A 23,731-nucleotide genomic window follows, 5' to 3' on the forward strand; every position below is an offset into this window, starting at 1 on the left:
AACATATTAACCATCCGTGTAAATGTGTAAATGTAAGGATAAAAAAGTAATTTGTGTAATTTAACATACTTGTTATATAAAATCATAGGTTAAGAAAAACAACTAATAAACATACTCAAACCAGTTCTCAAACCTGAGGAAGGAGGTCATATTTCTCGTACCACGTTTTCCTTTAGTTAGTAGAAAGCCAGCTGCTCAAATATAGCATCGTAAAAATGCAAGCCTGATAACAAAGCATGGTTTCGCTAACTTGTGTGGAACGATTTATTCTTATCTATTTTAACCTTACAGTTATCATGTCAAAAACAAGTAAATAACTTGAAAATTAATTTAGGTTAATAAGACCATTCCAAGCAAAACCTTCGATTTTTTTTATGATTTTGAAAATTTAAAATAATAAACAATTAAATTAATGAAAAATTTTGCCAGTACCATGATACCCTGATAAAATTTGTATCTCAGAACGGCTGGTATGGGTATTAACACTTTTATTGATAAAAAGAGAACAACGTTTCGACCTGTACCTGTGTTCTTTTTAAAAATATGTCAATTTTGATACACAAGAAAACATTTGGACCACCAAGTACTCAAAAAGATCTATGAAAGCCAGTTATGCAAGTTTAGATTCGGAATATTATTTTGAAAGCTGATTATGTTTATTTTTGAATTTCGCGCAAAGCTACTCGAGAGCTATCTGCGCTAGCCGTCCGAAATTTAGCAGTGTTAGACTAGAGGGAAGGCAGTTAGTCATCACCACCTACAGTCAACTCTTGGGCTACTCTTGTACCAACGAATAGTGGGATTGACCATCACATCATATCACCCCCACTGCTGAAAGGGCGAGCATGTTTGGTGCGAAGGAAATTCAAATCCACGACCCTTAGATTACGAGTCAAGTGCCTTAACCACCTGGCCATAGCCAATTATGTGTTCTCTAAAAATGGTTCTAAAAATTCCCATTCTACACGCAGTTCGCAGACACACGAAAGTACGTTTTAGCATATTAAACAATCTTCTATAGGAATGCAATAGATTAAACACTTAAATATTTTATTTCAGTAAATTAGACGCTTACATTTACTGTTTTTATAGATTAAACCCTTTAATATACCACTACATACCGTTATGGTAAGCATACCATGCGTTTTCTGTCTTCTTATTTTAACATAGAATTTTTCAAAAAAATTCCTTTATTCTGAATTTATAGGTTTTCGCGCCACATTTGAACCAGAAAAAAAACATTAAATTTGTTTCCTTCTAGCCACTTTTTGTTCTCCAGAGTTATTGTCTTATCTACCTATGAAAATATTGCTGGAATGCTGCACATTATATAAGACGTGAAACTACTACATAATTTCTAAAGATTACAACCACCTCTGCGTTAAATGAAAATGGCAAGGTATTTGAGTAACGCTAGTCACTATGGGTAAGTAAAAAATTTCCAGTTTATTAAGGTTCATTGAATTAATGGTGTTCTACAAGGTTCCCAAATTTAGTCGCCTGACAGGAAATATTTTTATTGAAAGAATGTGTTAATTAATTCACAGATCCAGTAGAAGACGCCTCTTCTGTGTACTTACTCTGCATGAATGTTTACTCTCTTGTGTTATTGAATAAATCATGGTTGTTCATTGTGTTTCACACATCATGCCCAATCTCATTATTTTTTCTAAGTTAAAATTCAGGATATTTCGTTATTTGTCCTTGTGAGTTCTCTTATTAAAAACAGACTTACCTAACACTTTTTAAAGAAATTGTTTAATCTGAGAGTAAAAATCAATACATTACAAGAAACCCTAAATAAATTATAATATTGCACAGTGTTAGAAACAAATGTACAGAAAAACACGTTGAATTATTGTACAATTCTAGAAATAACTATATAAATAAAAGCTATTTATTGTACAATCGTAAAACTAACAAATAAAGTTAAATTATTGTATAGTCCTAAAAACAACTATATCAATAAGGGCTACTTACAGTACAGTCGTAAAAGTAACAGATAAAGATGGTTTATTGTACGGTCCTAGAAACAACTATACGGGTAGGTTGATCTATTGCACTGTGTTGCAACCAACTATACAGATAAGGTTGAATTACTGAAAGCATTATAAATAATTAAACAAAAGAAATGCTGAATTTTTACGCCGTCCTACTGATAAATATAGAAAGGAAAGGCAGCATTATTTTATAAACCAAGAAACAATGATATATGTACAAGCTGTTTCTCACTTTAAAGTTTGGATGGCGATTGAAAGACTTGTGGTTACAAGTAAACCATTATTAAAAATACTTGAAGTAATTTATATAAATGGTGATCACCAAAGTGTAATACAAGATGTAAGCAAAATCAGTTGGAAAACTATTCATTTCTGGAGACATTAAAATTTGTATCAAATATTTATAGAAACATAAATTACATAAACAGAACATAAATTCAATGCACTATGCCTTGTAAAATAAAGAACTTTAAGAAACATTGTACCGCTGATGAAATAACATAATTGATAAAAGCTTAAGACATGATACTCAAATGATATGAAATGTATTTCTTTAGTATTATGAAGATAGTTGTAAAAGTCATAGAAATACAATTAACCAAAACCTAATAGCAGGTAAAACCAATATTATAAAAATTAAATTGTGAAATGTGAAATGGATATGGAAATCAATGAATATTTATTAATATGATAGCTGATAAATAAAACAAGGAAATAATATTACCTGGTTGCACAAATAATGACACAGAAAATGACAATAAAATATTTAGAAATGAAGTAAATGATTTTAATAACTATTCTATAAATTTAACAGAAACAATTATAAAGCAACGTGATATTAGTCCTCGTAAAATATTAAATGAATTTAAGTAAGGAGTGCATAGAGTGTATCATAAGGCTGTGGGTATGTATTTATAATTTATATGTTACACCAGGAACATTTCCAGGAGAGCAATATAAATCTGGTATGAAAAGGTAATGGAAATATTTATATAAAAATCATAGACTTATTTCATTGTCAAAGTGTTTTATAAAACAGTTTTAAAAAATGAACAAAAGAGGGACTACTGAGTTGTTTTGAATTTAAGCAAGGGCTAAATACTGAAAAGGCACTATTAGCTTTCACACTTACACAATGATAAAAAAACAGTATATTTTTAGATTTCAAGAAGGTATTTGATACTAGATCACGTCAAGTATTATTAGATAAATTCAAAATTATTGGTGCAAGAGGTGTCAAATTTAAATTGGTTTAATCTTACTTGTATGAAAAATACAGATTAGGAAAATAAGTAATAACTTTAGCGATGGGAAAATAATAGCATATGATATTTGACCCACTTTATCTATGACATACACGAATTTCTTATGTATCGAACGATAAAATGTAAAGTTACATTGTTTTCTGATGACACAGCATTAACCTCAAGTTCTGATAATATAGAAGAATTACAGTTGCAAATTAATAATGATTTTCAAATAGTAGAAATTTGCTATTTAAACGAAATTATATATTAGTATAACTAAAATAATTTTTTATTTTGAATTAGAAACAATGATTATAAGTAAGAATTATTTTTATTTGTAATTCATAATTATATTACTGAATAAATAATAACTCTAAATATTTGCAAGTTGAAAGAGTGTATGGTGATACAAAGCATTTAGGCTTAGAAATTGATAAAAATATAAGCTGGAAACAGCATGTCAAGGGTGGGCAAAATCCCTAGTAATTTAGCGTATTAAAATTTATAATTTAATAAAAAATAGAAGCTGTTTATACATGCACTAATTAAGGTTTTTAATTTCTTATTGATACAGTCAGTAATTCAGTGAAGATGTCAACTTATCTGAATATACTGAATATTTAAAAATACATAAGTTTATTTAATAATAGCAAAGAGATAATTTAAAAAAAGGATTTTTTAAAAATTATTTTCCATGAAATATTTATTATAGAATACTATTAGTTATAAAGATTAACAATTATTATTTATTTAGATGTTTATTCTAAAATAATACAGTGATTAAATTATAAAATTTCATAATTGAAAAGAAAGTTATGCTTAACAGTTTTGTTATTTAGCATTATGACTATTTAATGATTTACTAAAAATAATTAAATTTATACATATATATAAGATTCATTTAAGGTCAATAAATTACTTTTTATTTTTTTCAGTTAAATGTGATTAAATAAATAACTGGAAAATTACCCTAAACCTCTTAGATAATTTATAAATTAGCTCGTATTGTTTATTACATTTATGTTTCTTTTCATATAACAAAGTAACATAGGGCTATCTGCTAAGTTCACAGAAGGGGAACGAACCGCTGATTTCAGCGTTGTAAATCTATAGACTTATCGCTTTACCAGCGGGGGACGTATTACATTTATAAATTAATGTATATTGTATTGCGTGAATTTCTGCAATAAAGTAATATTTACAAAATAAATTATAACATAAAGATTTAAGTAAAATTGCGTGCAAAACGGAAGGATTTTTAAAAACAAGATAAGTATTATAGTCGAAAGGAATGGCTGAAACAGTGCTACTTGTAAAGAGGAAGGATTTATGGCAAGAGGATAAATTTTATAACTTAAAGAAACAGCTGAAATGATGCTACATCAAATAAAATAACTTATAAATGCATGATAATTTTATGACATCTGCCTTAGTGAGTACAGATGGAGTACACATTTATGATTTCTAAATATCTTCCTATCCGTTAGAGATGGGTCTGGCATGGTCTAGCGCGTTAAGGCCTGCGTTTCTTAACTGAGGGTCGCGGGTTCGCGCCCGAGTCGCGCCAAACATGTTTGCCCTCCTAGCCGTGGGGGCGTTATAAAGTGACGGTCAATCCCACTTTTCGTTGGTAAAAGAGTAGCCCAAGAGTTGGCGGTGGGTGGTGATAACTAGCTGCCTTCCCTCAAGTCTTACACTGCTAAATTAGGGACGGCTAGCACAGATAGCCCTCGAGTAGCTTTGTGCGAAATTCCAAAGAAAACAAAAAAAAAAAAGAAAACCGTTAGAGATAGCAGAAAGTAAAGTTCATTACGTTATTCAGGCTTAGCCTAGTTTACTAAGGAATACGTTACTGTCACAGGAAATGATGAAAACAATTTTCACATAAAGTTCTCATCCAAAAAGTTAATACCTTCGTGAATAAATCAGTTGACCTATTTTACGCATTTATTTTCAGTTAATATTAATAAAAACAAAAAAGTACTCTATGTAAACATTAGACTCAAATTTTTTTCTCGAGACTATGTTCCTTTGTCCGTCATGATAGACAATAAAGCGGTTGAATTGCATTGACATACTCTGAAGGTATTTCATGCACACATATAAACATCAACATTAATAACTCAATTGTGACATGAGTATTACTTTATAACAGCCGTAGATGTAAAATAACAAGTTCCTTTATCATATGGTACAATGAAGAATCAGGTTAGTGAATAACCAACTTATTAGTTCATAACTATCAACTTGAAACTACATCTTTCCCAAGCAGCTCGATTGCGAAAGCAGGATTCGTATGGCACGTAACAACTTTGTATAATTTTACTTATCTACGTTGTCAGATAAAACTAAATACAGGTAAACAAGATATCTATCTTTAAAAGAGGTCGATTCATCACGTAGGATATTTTAAAATATCATTCTTTTACTATTATTAACTTAATTTTTAGTTTGTTTTGAGCGTTGTATCATCTCATGACCACGTCTCTCAACATCTCAGTCAACATTGATCATATGTTCTAAATATATTAATAATTCCCAAACTTGTGTTTTAAACACACAATTCTTTCCTAAACTTGTAATCTGATATATATTTCCACTGATTACTAGTACTCTGAACATGTAGTTTAATCTCAGTCCGATCATAAATGGTTCTGAGAAGTGTTCTGATCAAATTAACCACCTTTGACTACATACCTTGATCATAATAACCACCTCTAACTACGTTCTTTGATTATATTAATCTGACTACGTTTGTGATCATAGAGATCTCTTTTGAGCATGCGTTATGAATACATTATTTAACATCATTGTTTACTTAATATGATTTCGTTGGTCACCTGTGATGTTGTGCTCTGAATAAATTAGTTTCTCTTGAGTACTTACTCTAAATATTTCAGTTATTCTCGTCTACGTTGTCTATTAACATGTAAGACCACGTACTCGAAACGATCCAGTTATTTTTTTGTTTAGTAATGATATACATTGCTTTTACTTACACTACATAGCATACTGTAGTCTTACAAACAAGGCTCATAATTTTCAGATAAACGCATAATGTTAATGGTTTGTTTATAGAACACTTGAAAGTTGAGCAAATCAAATAGTGTTGTACATCTAACAGCAGCCTACAAGCCAAGGTTTATTAGGCCATCAAAGAGCAACAACATGTGTATACTATAAGTGGAAGAAGTGCATGATAACATTTTAAAATATACAGAAGCTCCTCATCCCACATATATCCAAGTAAGTTGCGTCTCAAGCACAATGTCACTGAAGTTTAACTTGAAACCTTTTTAACATATACTCTGTGGGAGAACTCGTGCTTTACTCCCATAACATTTTTTGGTTGTGATATTTTGCATACGAGTGAAGAAATTTGATAAAGTGTAAAAGCAATGTTATATGTTTAAAATAATTAAAACAACTAACTGACTTGTCTAGACTACTTACGTATAATGTTTGTTTTGTTTTTTTTTTTTTTTTAATTTCGCACAAAGCTGCTCGAGGGCTATTTGTGCTAGCCGTCCCTAATTTAGTAGTGTAAGACTAGAGGGAAGGCAGCTAGTCATCACCACCCACCGCCAACTCTTGCGCTACTCTTTTACCAACGAATAGTGGGATTGACCGTCACATTATAACGCCCCCACGGCTGGGAGGGCGAGCATGTTTGGCGCGACGGAGATGCGAACCCGCGGCCCTCAGATTACGAGTCGCACGCCTTAACATGCTTGGCAATGCCAGGCCTATGTATAATGTTTGGTACACCGAATACCGGTCGAATTTGTTGATCTTACGAGGTGTTCGAAAAACTGCCAGGTTAAGCGGGTTAAGCCTATTCCACACTAAACACTTCTAGTACAAAATACAATTTGAGCCAAATGACCTGATGAAAAATGACAGAATGATCGACTTATTTAGTAAGGGACACCAGATCTAGTAATGTTTTCAGTACATGGATGTTAGGGTCAATTACTAAAACTCGGTGATATTGCTTCCAGATCCTTTCTCAACAGTTTAACGGTATCAGTATTCTAAGTGATGAATTCTATTAAAGTTTCTTTCACATACTGTTAGAAACTACAATGTAGCCAAGGTGATGAAATCTGTTGAAGTTTCTATCGTACATTGTTCTAACTTACGTGCGGTAGATAAAGTGATTAATTCTTCAAGTTCTGTTTAAACAGTGTTAATTTCTGCTCAGTTTTAAAGTTATTTTGTACACATTATCGTAGGCTCTTGAAGTTTACCGTATGACTATGCTGATTGATGTACGTCATTTCTAAATGTTATGCACACTTAAAATTTTGTGCCCTGATATTAATATGTCAAAACGTAATTGGTTACAAGAACCATTTTTACAGATAAGTAAAGAAGAAGAGTCTTATAACAAACATTAATTTTAAGTTTATGGAATTTCACGTTATCTTATATAGTATAACGAGCTTTGCCTTTAATTGTTTAATAGAATGAAACCATAAATTATCAAAAGTTATACAAGATTACGTAATCGATTTTATAAGCTTAAGAAAATAAGTTCCGTATTTTAGGGATAACATATATTCAGAATTTTCCAAATGCCTCACATCAATATATCTGAATTTTCAGTACGCACAGTACATTCTAAAAATCAAGAATTCCCACTTTTTTGCGTGAGGTGTAACAAAATCCATGAAATCCTGAGTTTCTTAATAACCAATTGATTAATTTGTTGAACATCACAATATTTCAAACGGAGTTATCCATAGCGTTACAAGGCCACGTGACATTTTGATATATACAATAGTATTTCAAGTGACCACGCCTCTCACGTGACGTCTTTTCAAAACGTTTCTGCAGCGCTAAATACATGCGAAAAAAAAGAAGTAATGGAGAATCAATTGTGGTTATTATTAACTAATTCAGTGCTGTTTTCTAAGATGAAATGTTCATGAAATATCCTACACAAAAAGTTCATTCAAAAGCCTTGTTACTAGTAGTAATTAGTTTTACAAACATATGGTGACGTTGTGTTTCGTCACTAGCTTGAAAAAAAACAACAAAAAATCGTGAGTTTCTTACAATGTGGCTTAAGCTTGTGGACTTTTCCAGAAAGGCTCTTCATAAGTTGTCTTAAGATTTAGTTATTATTATTCTGTATAAGAATTTTAGAGAGTATCAAGTTGTGACCACTTTTTACAATGACCAATTTGACAGTCTCAGAAGAATCTTGGGTCACATTAGCTGTATAGAATTTCCTTTAATGAATTATAACACTTTTGGTCACAACCAACTTTTAGTTATGGACCGCGTAACACACTGGTGGGACACATTACAAGAGCTTCAATGAGCTAATTAAATATAGTATAGTTATCACATTTGAGTTAATATTTGAGCTAAGGAAAAAAAGAAGTGTGCCTGGTACTAGGGTAAGAATTAGTGACCCTACAACTGTGTTTGACGTCATATGATATTAATGTAGGCGATTGCAATTAACATTATATGATGCAAGTATTTTACACGCAACATTTTGATTTGGTTTGTTTTGGAATTTCGCACAAAGCTACTCGAGGGCTATCTGTGCTAGCCGTCCGTAATTTAGCAGTGTAAGACTAGAGGGAAGGCAGCTAGTCATCACCACCCACCGCCAACTCTTGGGCTACTCTTTTACCAACGAATAGTGGGATTGACCGTAACATTATAACGTCCCCACGGCTGGGAGGGCGAGCATGTTTGGCGCAACCGGGATGCGAACCTGCGACCCACAGATTACGAGTTGCACGCCTTAACACGCTTGGCCATGCCGGGCCAGCAACGTTTTGAACAACCCGATGAAAAAAAAATCGCGAATCTTTGCGCATGGGGTGATAGGCGGGTTTACAAAAGCAGTAAACGAAAGTTTAATATCACTGATCGTAGTGAGCGTGTTAACTTTGTCACAAGTACAGTTTAACACACTGAACTAGTATAAACTCTTTTGCTTGCCTTTTTTGGAGTTTTCGAACAAAACTACACAGAAGATTTTCTGCGTATAACAGTCCCTTCTTTAGAACTCTTATTTTAGAGAAAGAAGCAGCCAGTCAATATCACCCACTCCCAACCTTTGATTTACCCTTGTCTGACTAAAGAGTGAGATTTAACTGTCATTTAACACTCATGATTCTTAAGTGCGTAGCACTATTTTTACGCATCGGGGAGGTGAGACTTGAATTCTACAATTTACAATGGCAGAAAACAATAGACCATTTAGGGTATATAAAATTGTGACGCAGTGCAATAGGTTTGTTTTGTTGAATTTCATGCAAAGGTTTTCGAGAGCTATCTGCGCTTGTCGTCCGTTATTCATTTTGTGGGCTACTTTTGTACCAACAAATAGTGAGATTGACCCTTACATTATAAGATCCCCATTTAAGGAGGAGCGTGTTCGCTTGCAGTATTTAATACCGCGACCCTTAGATAGCGAAGTGGAATAAGCAGGTTAAATTAGGCAAAGTTAAACTGCAATACAATAAATGAAGTATTTTAAAGAATCTTTATTAAGCCGTATAAAAATTACGACTCGGTCAACATTAGGTAAGGATATACTACAATTCAGTTCACCATGTAAGATTTTGACTTCAAGAAATATACAATCCATTTAATTAGGTAAAACTAAACATTCAGTTAAGTACAGTTAAAGCTTCAGAATATTAATTAGTTAAGTTAACTCAACGAATCTGGTCAAGTTAAAGAGGCATAGAATGTCACAAGTAAAGTTAAGAAACCAAACAATCGATAAGATATAGTTTAATTGTCACACAATCAATTTATCGTGATCTTGTTCTTGTATTAATCATTACTAATACTTAACTAACAAAGGTGCCCGCGAACAAATGGGGGCGTAACACACGCACCGTTCATCTGATGCAAAAATACCCTGGTTGTTGGTGTCATGAAACGTTGTCTCCGTTTTGGTATCGGCTATACACATTTTGCTACTGACCTTCTCAGTCATTTGATTTCAGGTTTAGTTTGTTCTGAATAACTATCAAAGCTACACGAGGACTACCTGCACTAGCCGTTTATAATTTAGTAGTGTAAGACTAGAGGGAAGGCAGCTAGTCATTACAATTCACCGCTAACTCTTGGGCTTCTCTTTTACCAACGAATAATGGAATTGACCGTGATATAATAATGTCCTTACGACTTAAAAAGCAAGCATGTTTGGGGCGACCCTCATATTGAGTGTCGAGTGTCCTAACCAGCTGGTTATGCTGGTCACATTTCGGTTCTACTTCTTGTAATTAAAATAGTAAAATTGTAATGGCTGCCAAGCTTTAACCGTTCGTCCAATTGGTTCTACATTCAAATCAAATCTTTGGAGAGTTTAATCGAGTTTCGTGGTCAAAGGCTATTAAAACAGGTTTAACCAATTCCTCGTAGCAAGTTGTGAAGTCAAACAGACAGACAAACAACTCTTTCATGTGTTATGTATTGTAAAACGGCAAATGAAGAAAGCTTGGTTCGGGAGTTTCAATTAATATAAACGTATTACATAACAAAACATACAACTAAGTTGATTCTTCTAGTGGATCAGTGGTAAGTTGACGGAGCTAAAACTCTGAAATTTGGAGTTCATTTCTCGTAAAGAATAGAGAAGAGTTAAACTATTGTGTAGTTTTGCGCTAAAAAAATACAATCGTGACGGTTGTATTTCTACCCTGTTTCGTTTTTTATCTTCTTGTCAATGGCGTGATACTTAAATTTCCACGTTTATTTGTCGATATTAATCTGAATGTCTTTAAAATGTGTGAATTCGAGCATGGTAAACGTGATTTAAAGCTGCTTGTTTATTCAAAAATAGTAATTTACATTCGTACCATGTACGTCTGAAAGTTTAATGTTTATGCAAACTGTAAACAGTTCCTTTTATACCAAACTCGAAAGTAATGCTTTTGAAGGGTTTGCCATTGATTTTTTCTGGTATGAAGTAGAGTACAGAGAAACTAGTAAAACAAACTAAGCATAATACTGCATAAGCTGTAGCACACAGTTCCAAGAAAAAAACGTTTTTAAAGAGTAAATTGTTCGTCTGGACTTTAGAGTCTTTATTTGAAATCATATTTTCTTTAAGTATAAGCAAGACCTTCATTTAGATCTCAAAAATTGTGTAGAAAATATTAATATGCAGTTTTACATTTCACTAATTAATGTAATGGCTGCCTTAACGAGGTAAATCACGTTTCTGTTTCACCATGTATTATTTCCGAAGAAGTTTAATTAGTCTTAAATGCCAAACCAGCATATAAGTAACTACAGAGAGCGTTGTGTGGAAAAACGTTCAATACATAGTGTGTGTTTTTTTCAAAGTGGTATAAGGATGCAATTTATGTGACCAGAGCTAATATAAATAAACATTTAATATCTCTTTATACAGTGAAATTTGAAGACAAACTGAGATTACAATGTTGTTATTTTCTAACAATTGACAAAATATAAACTAATTATATATTAGAAGTTATAAAAGCTAGTTGTTTTTATATAATAATTGTGTTCTCCATAAATAAATCAATTTTACTCATACTTTTAAAATGGTCCTGACGTTGTTTTTTATTCTTTAATGTAATTCAATATTTCAGATTCATCAACATCAATAAATCAGTTGTGTTTGAAAGAGCAACACAACATGTTCTAAAAATAAGTTTTTAAACATGCCGTTAATTAAATGATAAATTTTAACGGAAAATGCTACGAATGCTTTAGAAGCATGGAGTGAATAAACAAACTCTAAGCTTTAGTCTAATTGTATCTTTAAATGTTTACTATTGGTTAAATATAGGATCACGTGTGGCGAGAACCGAGCTTATTACAGACGCCCTTTTATCTAGCGTGATCAATAGAGGGAAAAATAATTTGTACAAAATACAAAACGGTAAATAATAATAAATGTCTTGCATTGTTGTCATAGCAACGATATTAAACACGCAGAATCTGTTTTAACAGTCAAGGTGTATATGGTTATGCACATATATATATATATATATGAACCTATTTACGTCACTCCTTTCTTTTAAAATGAACTAATTCGCGTATATGTATTCTTTGGCAACATGGAAACATCTGAAGTAATTACTATTCTCATGAAAATACTTTTATTTCGCTTTACGAGGTTCACAGCATTTAAAGAAAGAAGCAGACAACTTCATGTATACAGATATCGGGCTTCCAATTTTAAGTAATTTTCCGTTACAGAACATTAGTTGTCCATTATCGGTTAACATTTTATTTCTAAAATATACAATAATTAAAAACAAAAATGATATGTTATGATTTTGTTTGTTGTAAAACACCACGTTACACATTTGGCTAACCATGCCGTGCACAACACGGGAATCGAAACCTTGTTATTAACATTATAATCCATCAGATTTACTACTGAATCAATGGAAGGAAATATATTTTAATTAGACTTACAGTTGCGTGACTTTCCTGCATGGATTTTAACAGGAGATTTCTGGGCAGTGGAATTAGTGCTGCTTATCCTACACGAAGATAAACATCATACGTTAGGATTGTAGGATCAGTAATGTTTACCAAGTAGAATTAGCATGATATTTACAAGTACTAAGATTAGTTACTTTTCGAAGGGTAAGAATAAAACTAAGCTTTAAATAGAATCCTCAAGAAGATATTCTGTAAAGTTTTGGCAAAAGGCTGATTATTGATAAACTATGCTGTAATTCCAATATTATGTGAATATCGATATCAACTTTGAAAATCATCGTGTTTGAAATGATGTAAAACTTATTGTATTAAGTTTTTAATAGTTTGCGCTGTTGATAAATATCATTTCACTAAAGAGGTCAAGTACTCAATATTAAAGTGATTTTGTAAAATCGCCAAATTTTTACAGTCTGTGTTCATGTCTTAGCGGATGATCTTGCATCTTAGCCCTGCAACGTAATTTCTTTTAAAAAAAAAGTTCGATGTAAAGCTGTCACATCCTAACCACTCCCTCCTTCTTACTGGTGTTTTCCATAATTTATTTACTGTAAGAAGATGGCGGTTTCTCAGCACCCATTCCAAACAGTATAAATGGCAAAGAAAGCTATAGACGCTGTATCAAACAACTTGACCAGTATGTCTACGTATGAAATAGCGTAATTAACCCTTTGAATGGTTATGATGCAGAAGTAATTTATGAACCCATGTCTTGTATCGCTTTTTCAGACGTAGATCCTTCTTGCTTATGTTGCATACTGTTTGTTGAGAGACATGGACGACTTTAACCACAGCTATGTTACGACTTGCTTCAGGTCTTTTTCTGAATAACCCTGGTGCCTCAACTTGATCCATATTATTTTATTTTCTAAAACTATTAAGTACAAGATATATCCCATTTTGTAAATTATAGATTCTTAATCTGCTAAGAAATCTAAACAGAAGTTAATATACATGACAAAGTAAAGATCTCTACGACAATATATATATACATATATAGAGAGATTGATTAACAAAACAAGATGCCCGATGTAAGAGTGAAAATGTCACAAACCAAGTAAGTTACGAAATCATATTGTTACTACTCTTAATACTAACATTTATTGAATTAACTGACGTAACTATAATTTCTAAAACTGGGGGATTCACGACATTTCAATTCTTACTTTATTAAAGGTACTTCACGTAATTATGACATACGGAATAAACGAACGAAGCGCTTGAAATAATAACTTAGCACATCAACACTAATAAAATCTATTGTTAAAACGGTGAAAAATACAAGAAAGATTTTGGTCATTCTTGAAAGTTGTATCATGCCATGATTTAATAGATCACACTAGTATGTCTTTCTTGATATAACAATTTATATACTGGCATTTTGCTGGATTTTATTCTGAGACAAGCACAACATACTATTGAGATTCACCGTAAGAATTCTGCAGGTTCATTAAAGTACTCTTTTATGCAGTAGGATACACTGTTATCCTATAGCAGATCGTAGTAAAAGTTTTAACGATAAATGTGGATCTATACATAGTCAAGGCACTTCCACTGTGCAGTTTTGTTCGACCCCTGGAATCGCTGATTAAATCTTATACCTTGGTTTGATTAAATAATTGTTTCCTTGTGAAACTTAACAAGAATATTATATTCCCAAAGCTGTTATAAATTTTTCTGAGCTACAGATGAAACATTCTTATAAAATCTGTGATACTTTTAGTTGAAGATTGTTAATTGTTGAAAGCCACCAGGGGGAAGGTTTCATCGACCTTAAAAGTTTTTTTTTGTAATCCTCACTCAGGTTTTTGACATTTCATTATGTAAATACCTCTGCAGCTACTATCTAGTTAAATGAACTTTTTGTTTTATTAAAAGTAAAATTATATATTATCATATTTAACGTATATTTATTTACGTAAGAAAACGAAGCAATAATTAATTCTGGACATTTTATGTTAATTTATTTTCTTGATAAATATCTGAGTTGTAAAATTAGACAGAATTATAGCTGTCTCTTTAATCTTTTTACACATAAACATAGAGAATATTCAGGACCTAATTATTAATGAGCAGAGAAGGCTTTGTGACAAAGGCAACTATATAGATTGGTAGCTGTCATTTTTACATTCAAGTTTCCAGACGTATAACTACATAACTCATCGTGTTTTTTACGTTCACTTACATGCATACAGAATTTCATTGTGAATTATTCACAGAGTTCTATCTTCCTTGAAAGCACGCTCTCATACATTCTACTTTACGAACATTTGAAGTAACGACTTTACAGCTTCAAATACAATACACACAATACATTGTACACACCTGTACTCATTTGCCTCCATGAGCCTTAGAGAAACACAGTGAAAGGTTTAGAAATCGTGCTGGAATCCCCTTTACAATGACGTACTTAATAACACCGCAGCTGAATTTAACCTATCATATATATTTTCTATTTTATTCTGACGAATAACAAATAATAATAATTTGTAATGCTATATTCTTATCTTTATTTCCATTAGATTTTTATTCAAACTAGGTGGGGCTCAAAGAATTATACAAGCATTCTCTTAATGTAACTGGGTTGAATTTTAAACAATATATTATTATTTCTTTTATTAACTGAAAGTCAATGTCAATTAGTTAAAGTTGGGACAGTTATACTAATATATTTTTATTATAAGGACGTTACTGCAATTTAGTTGAACATTAAATAAAATACTATTATTCCATTAATTAATGAAACGTACGTTAATATCATGTCGTTAAAACTGGAACAGTTGTATAAATATGTATTTGATTTTAAGGACATAAGTGTAACTGGGTTGAGCTATAAATAAAACACAGATGATCTATTAAATAATTGAACGTTAATGTGATGTAGTTAGAGGTAAAATACTTGTATTAATATGCTTTTGATTATCACAACGTTAGTGTAATTGGATTGAGCTTTATAATTATACTAATATTTTTATAATTAATAGCGCTTTGATGTAGCTTGTTATATTCTAAAATAGCGTTATTGACAAGTTTTTTGTTATCAAAACTTTAATATTTCTGTTTAAGGCTTTAAAATTGTTTTCTAGCAGCTTCGAAAGTTAAAAGAAACTGATTTAAATTTCGTTATAATTTTACCTTTTCTTTATTAAGATTTCAATAAACCGCAGTTAGAATTCAGGAAGTAATATTAGTATATCTGTATTTATTAAAACAATAGTAAGATTATTTTAGGTTTCGCATAAGTTTCATTAGCCGTCTTGCTATAGCTTGAATGATCACTTTATTAGGTTTCCACACGCACGTTAAAGCACTTCCTTTGCTTAAAAAAAAACAAAAATATTACGTAATTTGTCAGGTGTTTGCGTGAGATCTATAAACGAAGAGCTCCAGTCATATCATGATCAGTTTACAAAACAAGCTTACGGAGCAAAATGTATTGGACTTTAGACTAGTTGAGCGATTATTCTATTAGTGGTTAGGATTAATTTATCCTAAGACGCACTGTACACAGGACATTACAAATATTTACATAAAGCAATGAATATCCAGTCTGAAAATTGATTCTTAATGACGGAATCAGGATAGTACAGGTGCGCTCAGGATCAACTTGGGAGAGTTCTGAAGATTTGTTTATCCTTCTTTTGTTTTTAGAGGCTATTTGAACATTACTGCTTGTCATGTCCACCCCACAATAATGATTCTCCATCGTGATAAGACCGTCCTTGCAATGGCCCTTAATGTTAAATAAACGGCCTCCTAGTTGCACAGTAGTATATTTGTGGACTTACGTATAACTATAAAAACTGAGCTTCGATAACCGTGGTGGGCAGAGCACAGATAGCCCTCGTGTAGCTTTGAGCAAACTTCAAACCAAACCAAATCTGTGCTCTGTCCACCGCAATAAATCGAACTCTGAACTTTTGCGTTGTAAGTCCACAGATTTATCACTGAATTATCTCAAGACTAGCTTATATAATATTTCAAGACAAAAATAAAATAAATAAATGTTGTATGTTTCTGTATTATGTTATTGTTTTTATATGAGGCTAGAGTGTAGTATTATAAAAAGAAAACGACATCATGAAGTCCCCCAGTGATACAACGATAAACATTCGGTTTAACAATGCTAAAATAGGGGGTTCGATTCCCCTCGGTAAACATGGCTTTGCTATAAGAAAACACACAGGCATCACTAAACGTCAGTCTAAATGTTTTATCTAGGGTACAGTAACATTATACAACACCACGGTAACCAAGACGTAAAGGGAAACGATGAATATCAAAACAGTAATGTATACATTAGTATATCTTCCTTGAAAATATTCAAATATTAAAAAATACGTGTATGTCTTTGTATGTATAGATGCTTAGGTCCAGATAATTAAGTTAGTTCTGGACTATATATTGTGAATTCAAAGATTCTTCAAAGACAAAACAGTGTTGCTGTGTTACTATTTCCCGTATACTTTAGAATTAACACAATTGATTTGTTTATACAGATTTTCCTATGTAACCCTATGTCGTGCGTAGTTTAAAAATTCAAATATGAAATTACTTTTAATGGCTTCAGAAAAAGAAAAAGCTGTTGACTAAAGAGCATTTTATAACAATATAATAAGCTTTGAATATAACATCTACAATGTATGTTTACATAAGATAACGAGTTTTTTTTTAAATAATTTATTGTATTTTAAACAATAATTGGAACTTGGTTTGAAATAATAGGTTTAGTGTTGCCAAGAATGTTATTGACGTTACAATAATGTTCAACACTCACTATTTTAGGGACAATACATAAAGCCTGGGGGTTAAACGTGTAACACGGTTTCACTGAAACTTTCAAAATATGACTCAATTTCTCTTTATTCATTATGTTTCCAATAAGGTTTAATATTCTTAGAATATCCAAATTCTGCTATATTTTTATTTTATCACACATATTCCTGTTCTTTGTCCTTTCTCTGGCTTATGCTAGTGTTACCGAAAACTTTGGCCTTTAATCTACTTCTCATTCATTGGAGTAATATTGAAACCCTTCATCTTTAATCTACTTCTCATTCATTGGAGTAATATTGAAATCCTTCATCTTTAATCTACTTCTCATTCATTGGAGTAATATGAAAAACCCTTCATCTCTAATCTACATCTCATTCATTGTAGTAATATAGAAACCCTTCTTATTTAATCTACTTCTCATTCATTGGAGTAATATGAAAACCCTTCGTCTTTAATCTACTTCTCATTCATTGGAGTAATATGGAAACCCTTCATCTTTAATCTACATATCATTCACTGGAGTAATATAGAAACCCTTCATCTTTAATCTCTATCTCATTTATTCAGGTTGTGTTTATGTGTTTTTTTCTTATAACAAAGCTACATCGGGCTATCTGCTGAGACCACCGAGGGGAATCGAATCCCTGATTGTAACGTTGTAAATTCATAGACTTACCGCTGTACTAGCGGGGGGCGTTTATTCAGGTAGCAAAGAAACCTTTATATCCTATCCTACATCTGATTTACTCAGATGGTCCACAAACCTTTGTTCATCTGGAGTATTCAGGTGGAATAGAAACCCCTGTACTCTATTCTAGTGTAATTTACTCAGTTTGTACCGAAACCTTTTCCTGTTTACTCTAATTCTCATTTATTTAGGTAGTAAAGAAACCCGTGTTCCTTACCCACATTCTGATTTACAGATCGTCTGGAAACTCTCGTTCTTTGAAGTAGCACAGTATGCTATTTTTTTTCTTACATCTCTGGTTTACTTGGGCTGTATGCTCTTTGTTTAACCTGAGAAACTTCTCAGTTGTTTCTCTGTCATGATTACTAGCGTATGGTCACCTAAGTCTAATTCATAATAAGTTACTATTTAAATTTAGGTGACCGTATAGACTATTAGCCATGACAACGATCTATATTTAATCGTTTTTATTTGTGTGTTACCGTAAGCACCTCTTCAGTTTTTTATTCCGTATCAGGCTTATTAACGTATCACATAAGTTATATACCACTTCTTCAATCATTACTGTACTCACTGCTGTATTATTTATCTTCTTATGTTGTGTAATCGCTAACCGTATAAAAACATCGCGACAATTTAAGTTTGTTGTTAATTTCGCAACTGTAAAGCTCGAAAATATGTTATCAGAAGAAACTTATCACGTGGTTCACAGCTTTAAAGTGGTTGTTTGTATAATATTTTCCAGAGACTAACGAATCAGCCTACTAAACTATTAAAAGTATATATATTTTGTTGTTAAAAGTATAATCTGAAAACATTAATTTAAGAAATTAACTAAATTTCTCTTTGAAAACATTTACCGTTATTACGTATTTTTCACAAAGTTTCGTATTTTTAAGCCTATTCACCGTCGTGACAACTGTTTTTTTATAATACATAAATGTTAGATGGTTACCTTTCTCTGAATCTAAATAGGAAATAACAGTGTTAAAATAATTTGGAAAATCAGATATTTCAAACATTTTTATGCAACGTAAAGTTATAGACACGCATGTGAAATACAGCAGTTTTTAGACGTATCATTGTCCTTCTGTAACTAAAAGCAAGAAAACAGCTAACTGGAAAAAAAAAAATATATATATATATGGTAAATAGCATCTCAAAGATTCTAATAACACCTAAAATCACTAGATGGCGAGCTGTACTACTAATATTTTATTTTAAGTGATCCAATGTACCAGTAATTACGTTGTAATTATGGAATAATAAAATATAAACAGTGTTTTCTCATAAATAAAAGTCAATGGCTTATCACAGAATATATGTGCATGTTTTTCGGGTTCCTTTCTGTATTTAGGACACCGTAGACAGAAACTTAATATGATATTAAATTATTTTGTGTTGGACCACTAATCACGTGATAGTACATCAGTCTTTTAAAAATGTAAAAATTTATAAAGGAACATTCCGACAAATGAAGGATTAAGCTCCAGCTGTAGGATATGTTCTTTATGAGGTTTGGAATTTTGGTTGTCACAGAGCTGTGATAGTGGTTTTTCACCTAGCGGAATTGTTGTTCCTATGTCATTGATAGAGTTTGGTGAATACATTACAAAGATAAGATTTTTATCTCACGAAGAAATTGTTATACTATAGGTATAGAGTCTTAGTGGTCATAAACCAAAATCGGAAGTCCTATATGAAGGAATTGTTCTTTTTAAGATGTGGAAAGGGTTAGTGGCCATAAACATGCACTTGAAGTGTATCTGAAGGAAACGCTCTTCCAACATCATTGAGAAATTTGGTGGCCGTAAACTTACACCAGGAATTGTAAATATAAGAATTATTTGTTTTAAATGCTTCTTGGACACAAATCTATACCAGGAATGTAACATGAGGGAACCATTCTTTTTCAAGTTTAGAGAAACTTGATGAACACAACCAACATCACAATATAAGAAATGGAAAGAGACTTAACTGTTTAGGAAACTAGAAGTTATGATTAAAGAGGGAAGTTCTATATGATAATACTAAAATGTTTAACTCATGTTCTTTAATTATCATTCCAAAACTGGATAAATCACTCTACCATTCACGTAAAAAACTAAAGTTAAACCAATTTTCATTAATTCCTACTCTTATATGAGACCCATGAAACCTCTTCACCAATATAAATGTATCCTTTTATTGTGAAATACCCAGTTTCACTTCTTAAACTTTTCTTGATTTGGTCATAAAATGATCTGTATGAACTTTCATTTCCTATTAAAGCCACATAAGGCTTAGATGTTTTTCTGTGTTTAAATTAATCACAGAAAACTAGGTTGACAGTTAAATAATTTATACTCAAACGTGGTGTAATCAACAGCAACTTTAATGCGTTGGTATTCTTTTTCATTTATTATAATTTCAGTAGTAAAAGGACCGATTGATTAAAATACGATGCCTACCACCTTAACGTTAGGAAAGCAAACAGGGTCATATATTAGTTCAAATCAACCTCTTGGTTATTACAGGAGAAGAATAGGGTCGACTACTGGTTGAAACCAACCGATTACTCGCTATAAGACAGGAAGTTCAATCAGTGGATTGAACCAACAACCTGGTTATAATTAATAGTAGGCGTATCATAAGATATGGAAGATAAACATTGATGTTGTTATATTTGTGTTTGTAAAAAAAAGGTGGTTCAATTAAAAATAAGAATGTAGTTCATTATGTCAAGAGACTGTCGCAGAAAGGCATTAAATGAAACTAGAAAACAGATAATTTGCTGAACACACTAAAGTTTATATTGGATATTCAGCTGCTGCATTTTAAAATCAGTAAAAATAAAATTATTGTAATTCCATCTGCCATTGTACAAAATACCTGAATGTTAAAACGAGAACTAAAACTGTCATTCTCAAAAGTGGTGAACATTAATGTTTTGGGACTGTAGCTGTCATTCTTTAAAGGTTATAAACAGCATATTGGAGCTGTAATTATAATACTCTAGCATATGCGGAATGATAATGTTGCAACTGTAGCTGTCATTCTTTAAAGGCTATAAACAGCATATTGAATCTGTAATTATAATGCTCTAACATATGTAGAATGATAATGTTGTAACTGTAGCTGTCATTCTTTAAAGGCTATAAACAGCATATTGGAGCTGTAATTATAATGCTCTAACCTATGTAGAATGATAATGTTGTAACTGTAGCTGTCGTTCTTTAAAAGTTATAAACAGCATATTGGAGCTGTAATTAGAATGCTCTAACATATGTAGAATGGTAATATTGTAACTGTAGTTGCCACATTCTAAAATGCTTAACATAAGATACTGGAACTACAAACCTTTCACTTTAAATGTATGTATAGTGATATAGTGGAATTATAGCTAGCACACTTTAAAACTTATAAACTGATTGGAATTGTAGCTGCCACACTTTGAAGTATGCATTAGAATTGTATGTATTATGGTGTAAAAATATAGAAATTGTAACTGACATTTTCTACAAATCAGGATATTAAAATTCGATCTGCAGGTGTCAATATTAATATTATTATTGAAAATATAGTTTTAATATTCTAAAATGTAAAGAAAATATAGTTGCCACACAAATATATTTAGAATAATGATAACGAAACTGTAGCTACCATATTCTAATATATATTGAATAATAATAATATCATTGTGGTAAAACTGTAGCTGTTACATTTTAAAATGTGAAGAAGGATAATATTGGAGCTGTAGTTCTCAAATTATACGCAAAACAATAATATTAAAACTAATACTCACACTTTAGAATATATATAGAATAAAAGTACCTGAAATTTAATTTTCGCGTTTTAATATATATATATAGAATAACACTACTAGAAGTGTAGCAGGCACACTCTGACGTACCTAGGATAATAAAACTTAAACTGTGTCTGTCATAGGTTAAACTGTGTTTAAGTAATAATATTGGAAGGGCAGAAAGTGTTATTTCCAAAATGCTTATACCTAAAGTAAATGGAAAAAGACCTATTTTTTTCAAACTTTGTTTTTGTGACCTGGAAGCGTATAACGAAAACGTGATGGAAGACTGTATTTGGGGCCTGATACGTGGAAGTGATTTACATTACAGTCGCAAATCTCGAAAAACGTCTCACTTCTAAACATTTTTGTATAACTTTAATATAAATACATGTAAATCTTGAAATATGTGAAACACTAATATTAAACATGAAACCATAAGACTTTAAGAACTATTTAGAAAAATGATAATAGAACTGCTGCTATCACACTTTGAAGTATGTAGAATAATAATATTTGAAGGTTTTCAATAAAACTGAATTGTTGTACATGTTAACCGTTTAATTAGATAACCCTTTTTACACATTTGTTTTAAATCGTTCATAGATATGTTACTGTTTTTATTACATTCATATTTGCTCACTGACAGTAAAACGTACTTATTTATTTGTGCAAATAATAAGTGTTTTAAACATAGGAACAAATGTCTTGACTTTTGACAACTCGAGAAATTTGGTCCATATCGCACATACACTTAGCGCTTATTGCATTCAACACATTCATTTACCACACTTTTAACCCTTTATGCTATTTTAGTTTCACTGTGAATTTTGTTAAAAGGAAAAGATATGTGAAAAAATATTTCCAATAAAAACTTTATAATACGCTTAATGCTTTCACATACGTTAAGCTTCATTCCGACTCGACGAAACGTTATTAGTTTAGTTTAAAAAGAATCGATAAAAACGTAATAAAACAGGCCTGTCAAGTGTAAGGAAAGATAAAGCTCGACCGGTTCTTCAATAGCTGTAATTTCGCATATACTATTACTAGGTTATCGAACATACCGTCTTACCCGAATAGTTTCAGAAAAACCTTGACTGTAGCTTTGGTGAAGTCATGGACATTCCTAAAAGTGAAGTATGGAAATATATTCCTCTCAACTCTAATGATTTTGCAGATATGAAGATCTTTAACAAAAAACCCGAAGTTCTCATTTTATGTTGCTTGAAACAGTATAATGTAACAGTTAACTATTTCACGTGCTCTGTGCGTGCATGCTAGCACCTTCTTTTTGTACGCATGTATTCGGTGGTGAATTCATGCATCTAGAGACAGCTTTCATCGACACGCTAGGTTTATCTTGCGTTGCCAACGCCATCTGTGCGCATGCGTGTTAATTATTGTTGAGTACATGCATGTTGTAAAACTATATAGTTCACAACGCTTCTATGATTATCAAGGTGGGATTATTCAAGCAGCGTTAATGTTTTTCTGACTTTCAAACTTTACAAAAAAAGGGAGTACATTTCAATAGATGTGAGAAAATCTAATCAGTTTATCATAACTCTTAGTCGTTATCTTATAAAAGTTAAAATAAGAGAGAAATGACAAATGTTATATATTTTATCAGCTGCAACATTTACTTCAAGCTTTTCATGAGTATTTCATACAATTTTATGAAAAAAAAAGACAAAAAATCCAAATATAAGCTCGTGCGTCCACGGACTTGTGTAAGCTAACATTGCCGCTTTTGAAGGTTTATCGATACTCGTAC

General features: G+C 31.7%; 1 protein-coding gene across 5 annotated transcripts in view; it reads right to left on the reverse strand.

Annotated features, from left to right (window-relative positions):
* The window catches only part of LOC143225747 (transient receptor potential cation channel subfamily V member 6-like), a 107,581-nt gene extending 84,311 nt beyond the window's left edge, over window positions 1-23,270 (reverse strand). For 3 of the 5 annotated variants that reach the window (XM_076455688.1, XM_076455686.1, XM_076455689.1), the window contains exons 1-2: window positions 23,030-23,270; window positions 12,680-12,747 (exon numbers count right to left, since the gene is read on the reverse strand). Coding sequence is in view for 1 of the 5 variants with exons in the window: in XM_076455689.1 (XP_076311804.1) it covers window positions 12,680-12,700 (21 nt within the window). In the remaining 4 variants the exon portion in view is untranslated. The remainder of the gene's footprint in view (window positions 1-12,679; window positions 12,748-23,029) is intronic. The other 2 variants (XM_076455687.1, XM_076455690.1) reach the window with 1 other exon arrangement.
* Between the last annotated feature and the right edge of the window lie 461 nt (window positions 23,271-23,731).

Source organism: Tachypleus tridentatus, chromosome 9, assembly GCF_004210375.1.
Source record: "Tachypleus tridentatus isolate NWPU-2018 chromosome 9, ASM421037v1, whole genome shotgun sequence".
NCBI lineage: Eukaryota > Metazoa > Arthropoda > Merostomata > Xiphosura > Limulidae > Tachypleus > Tachypleus tridentatus.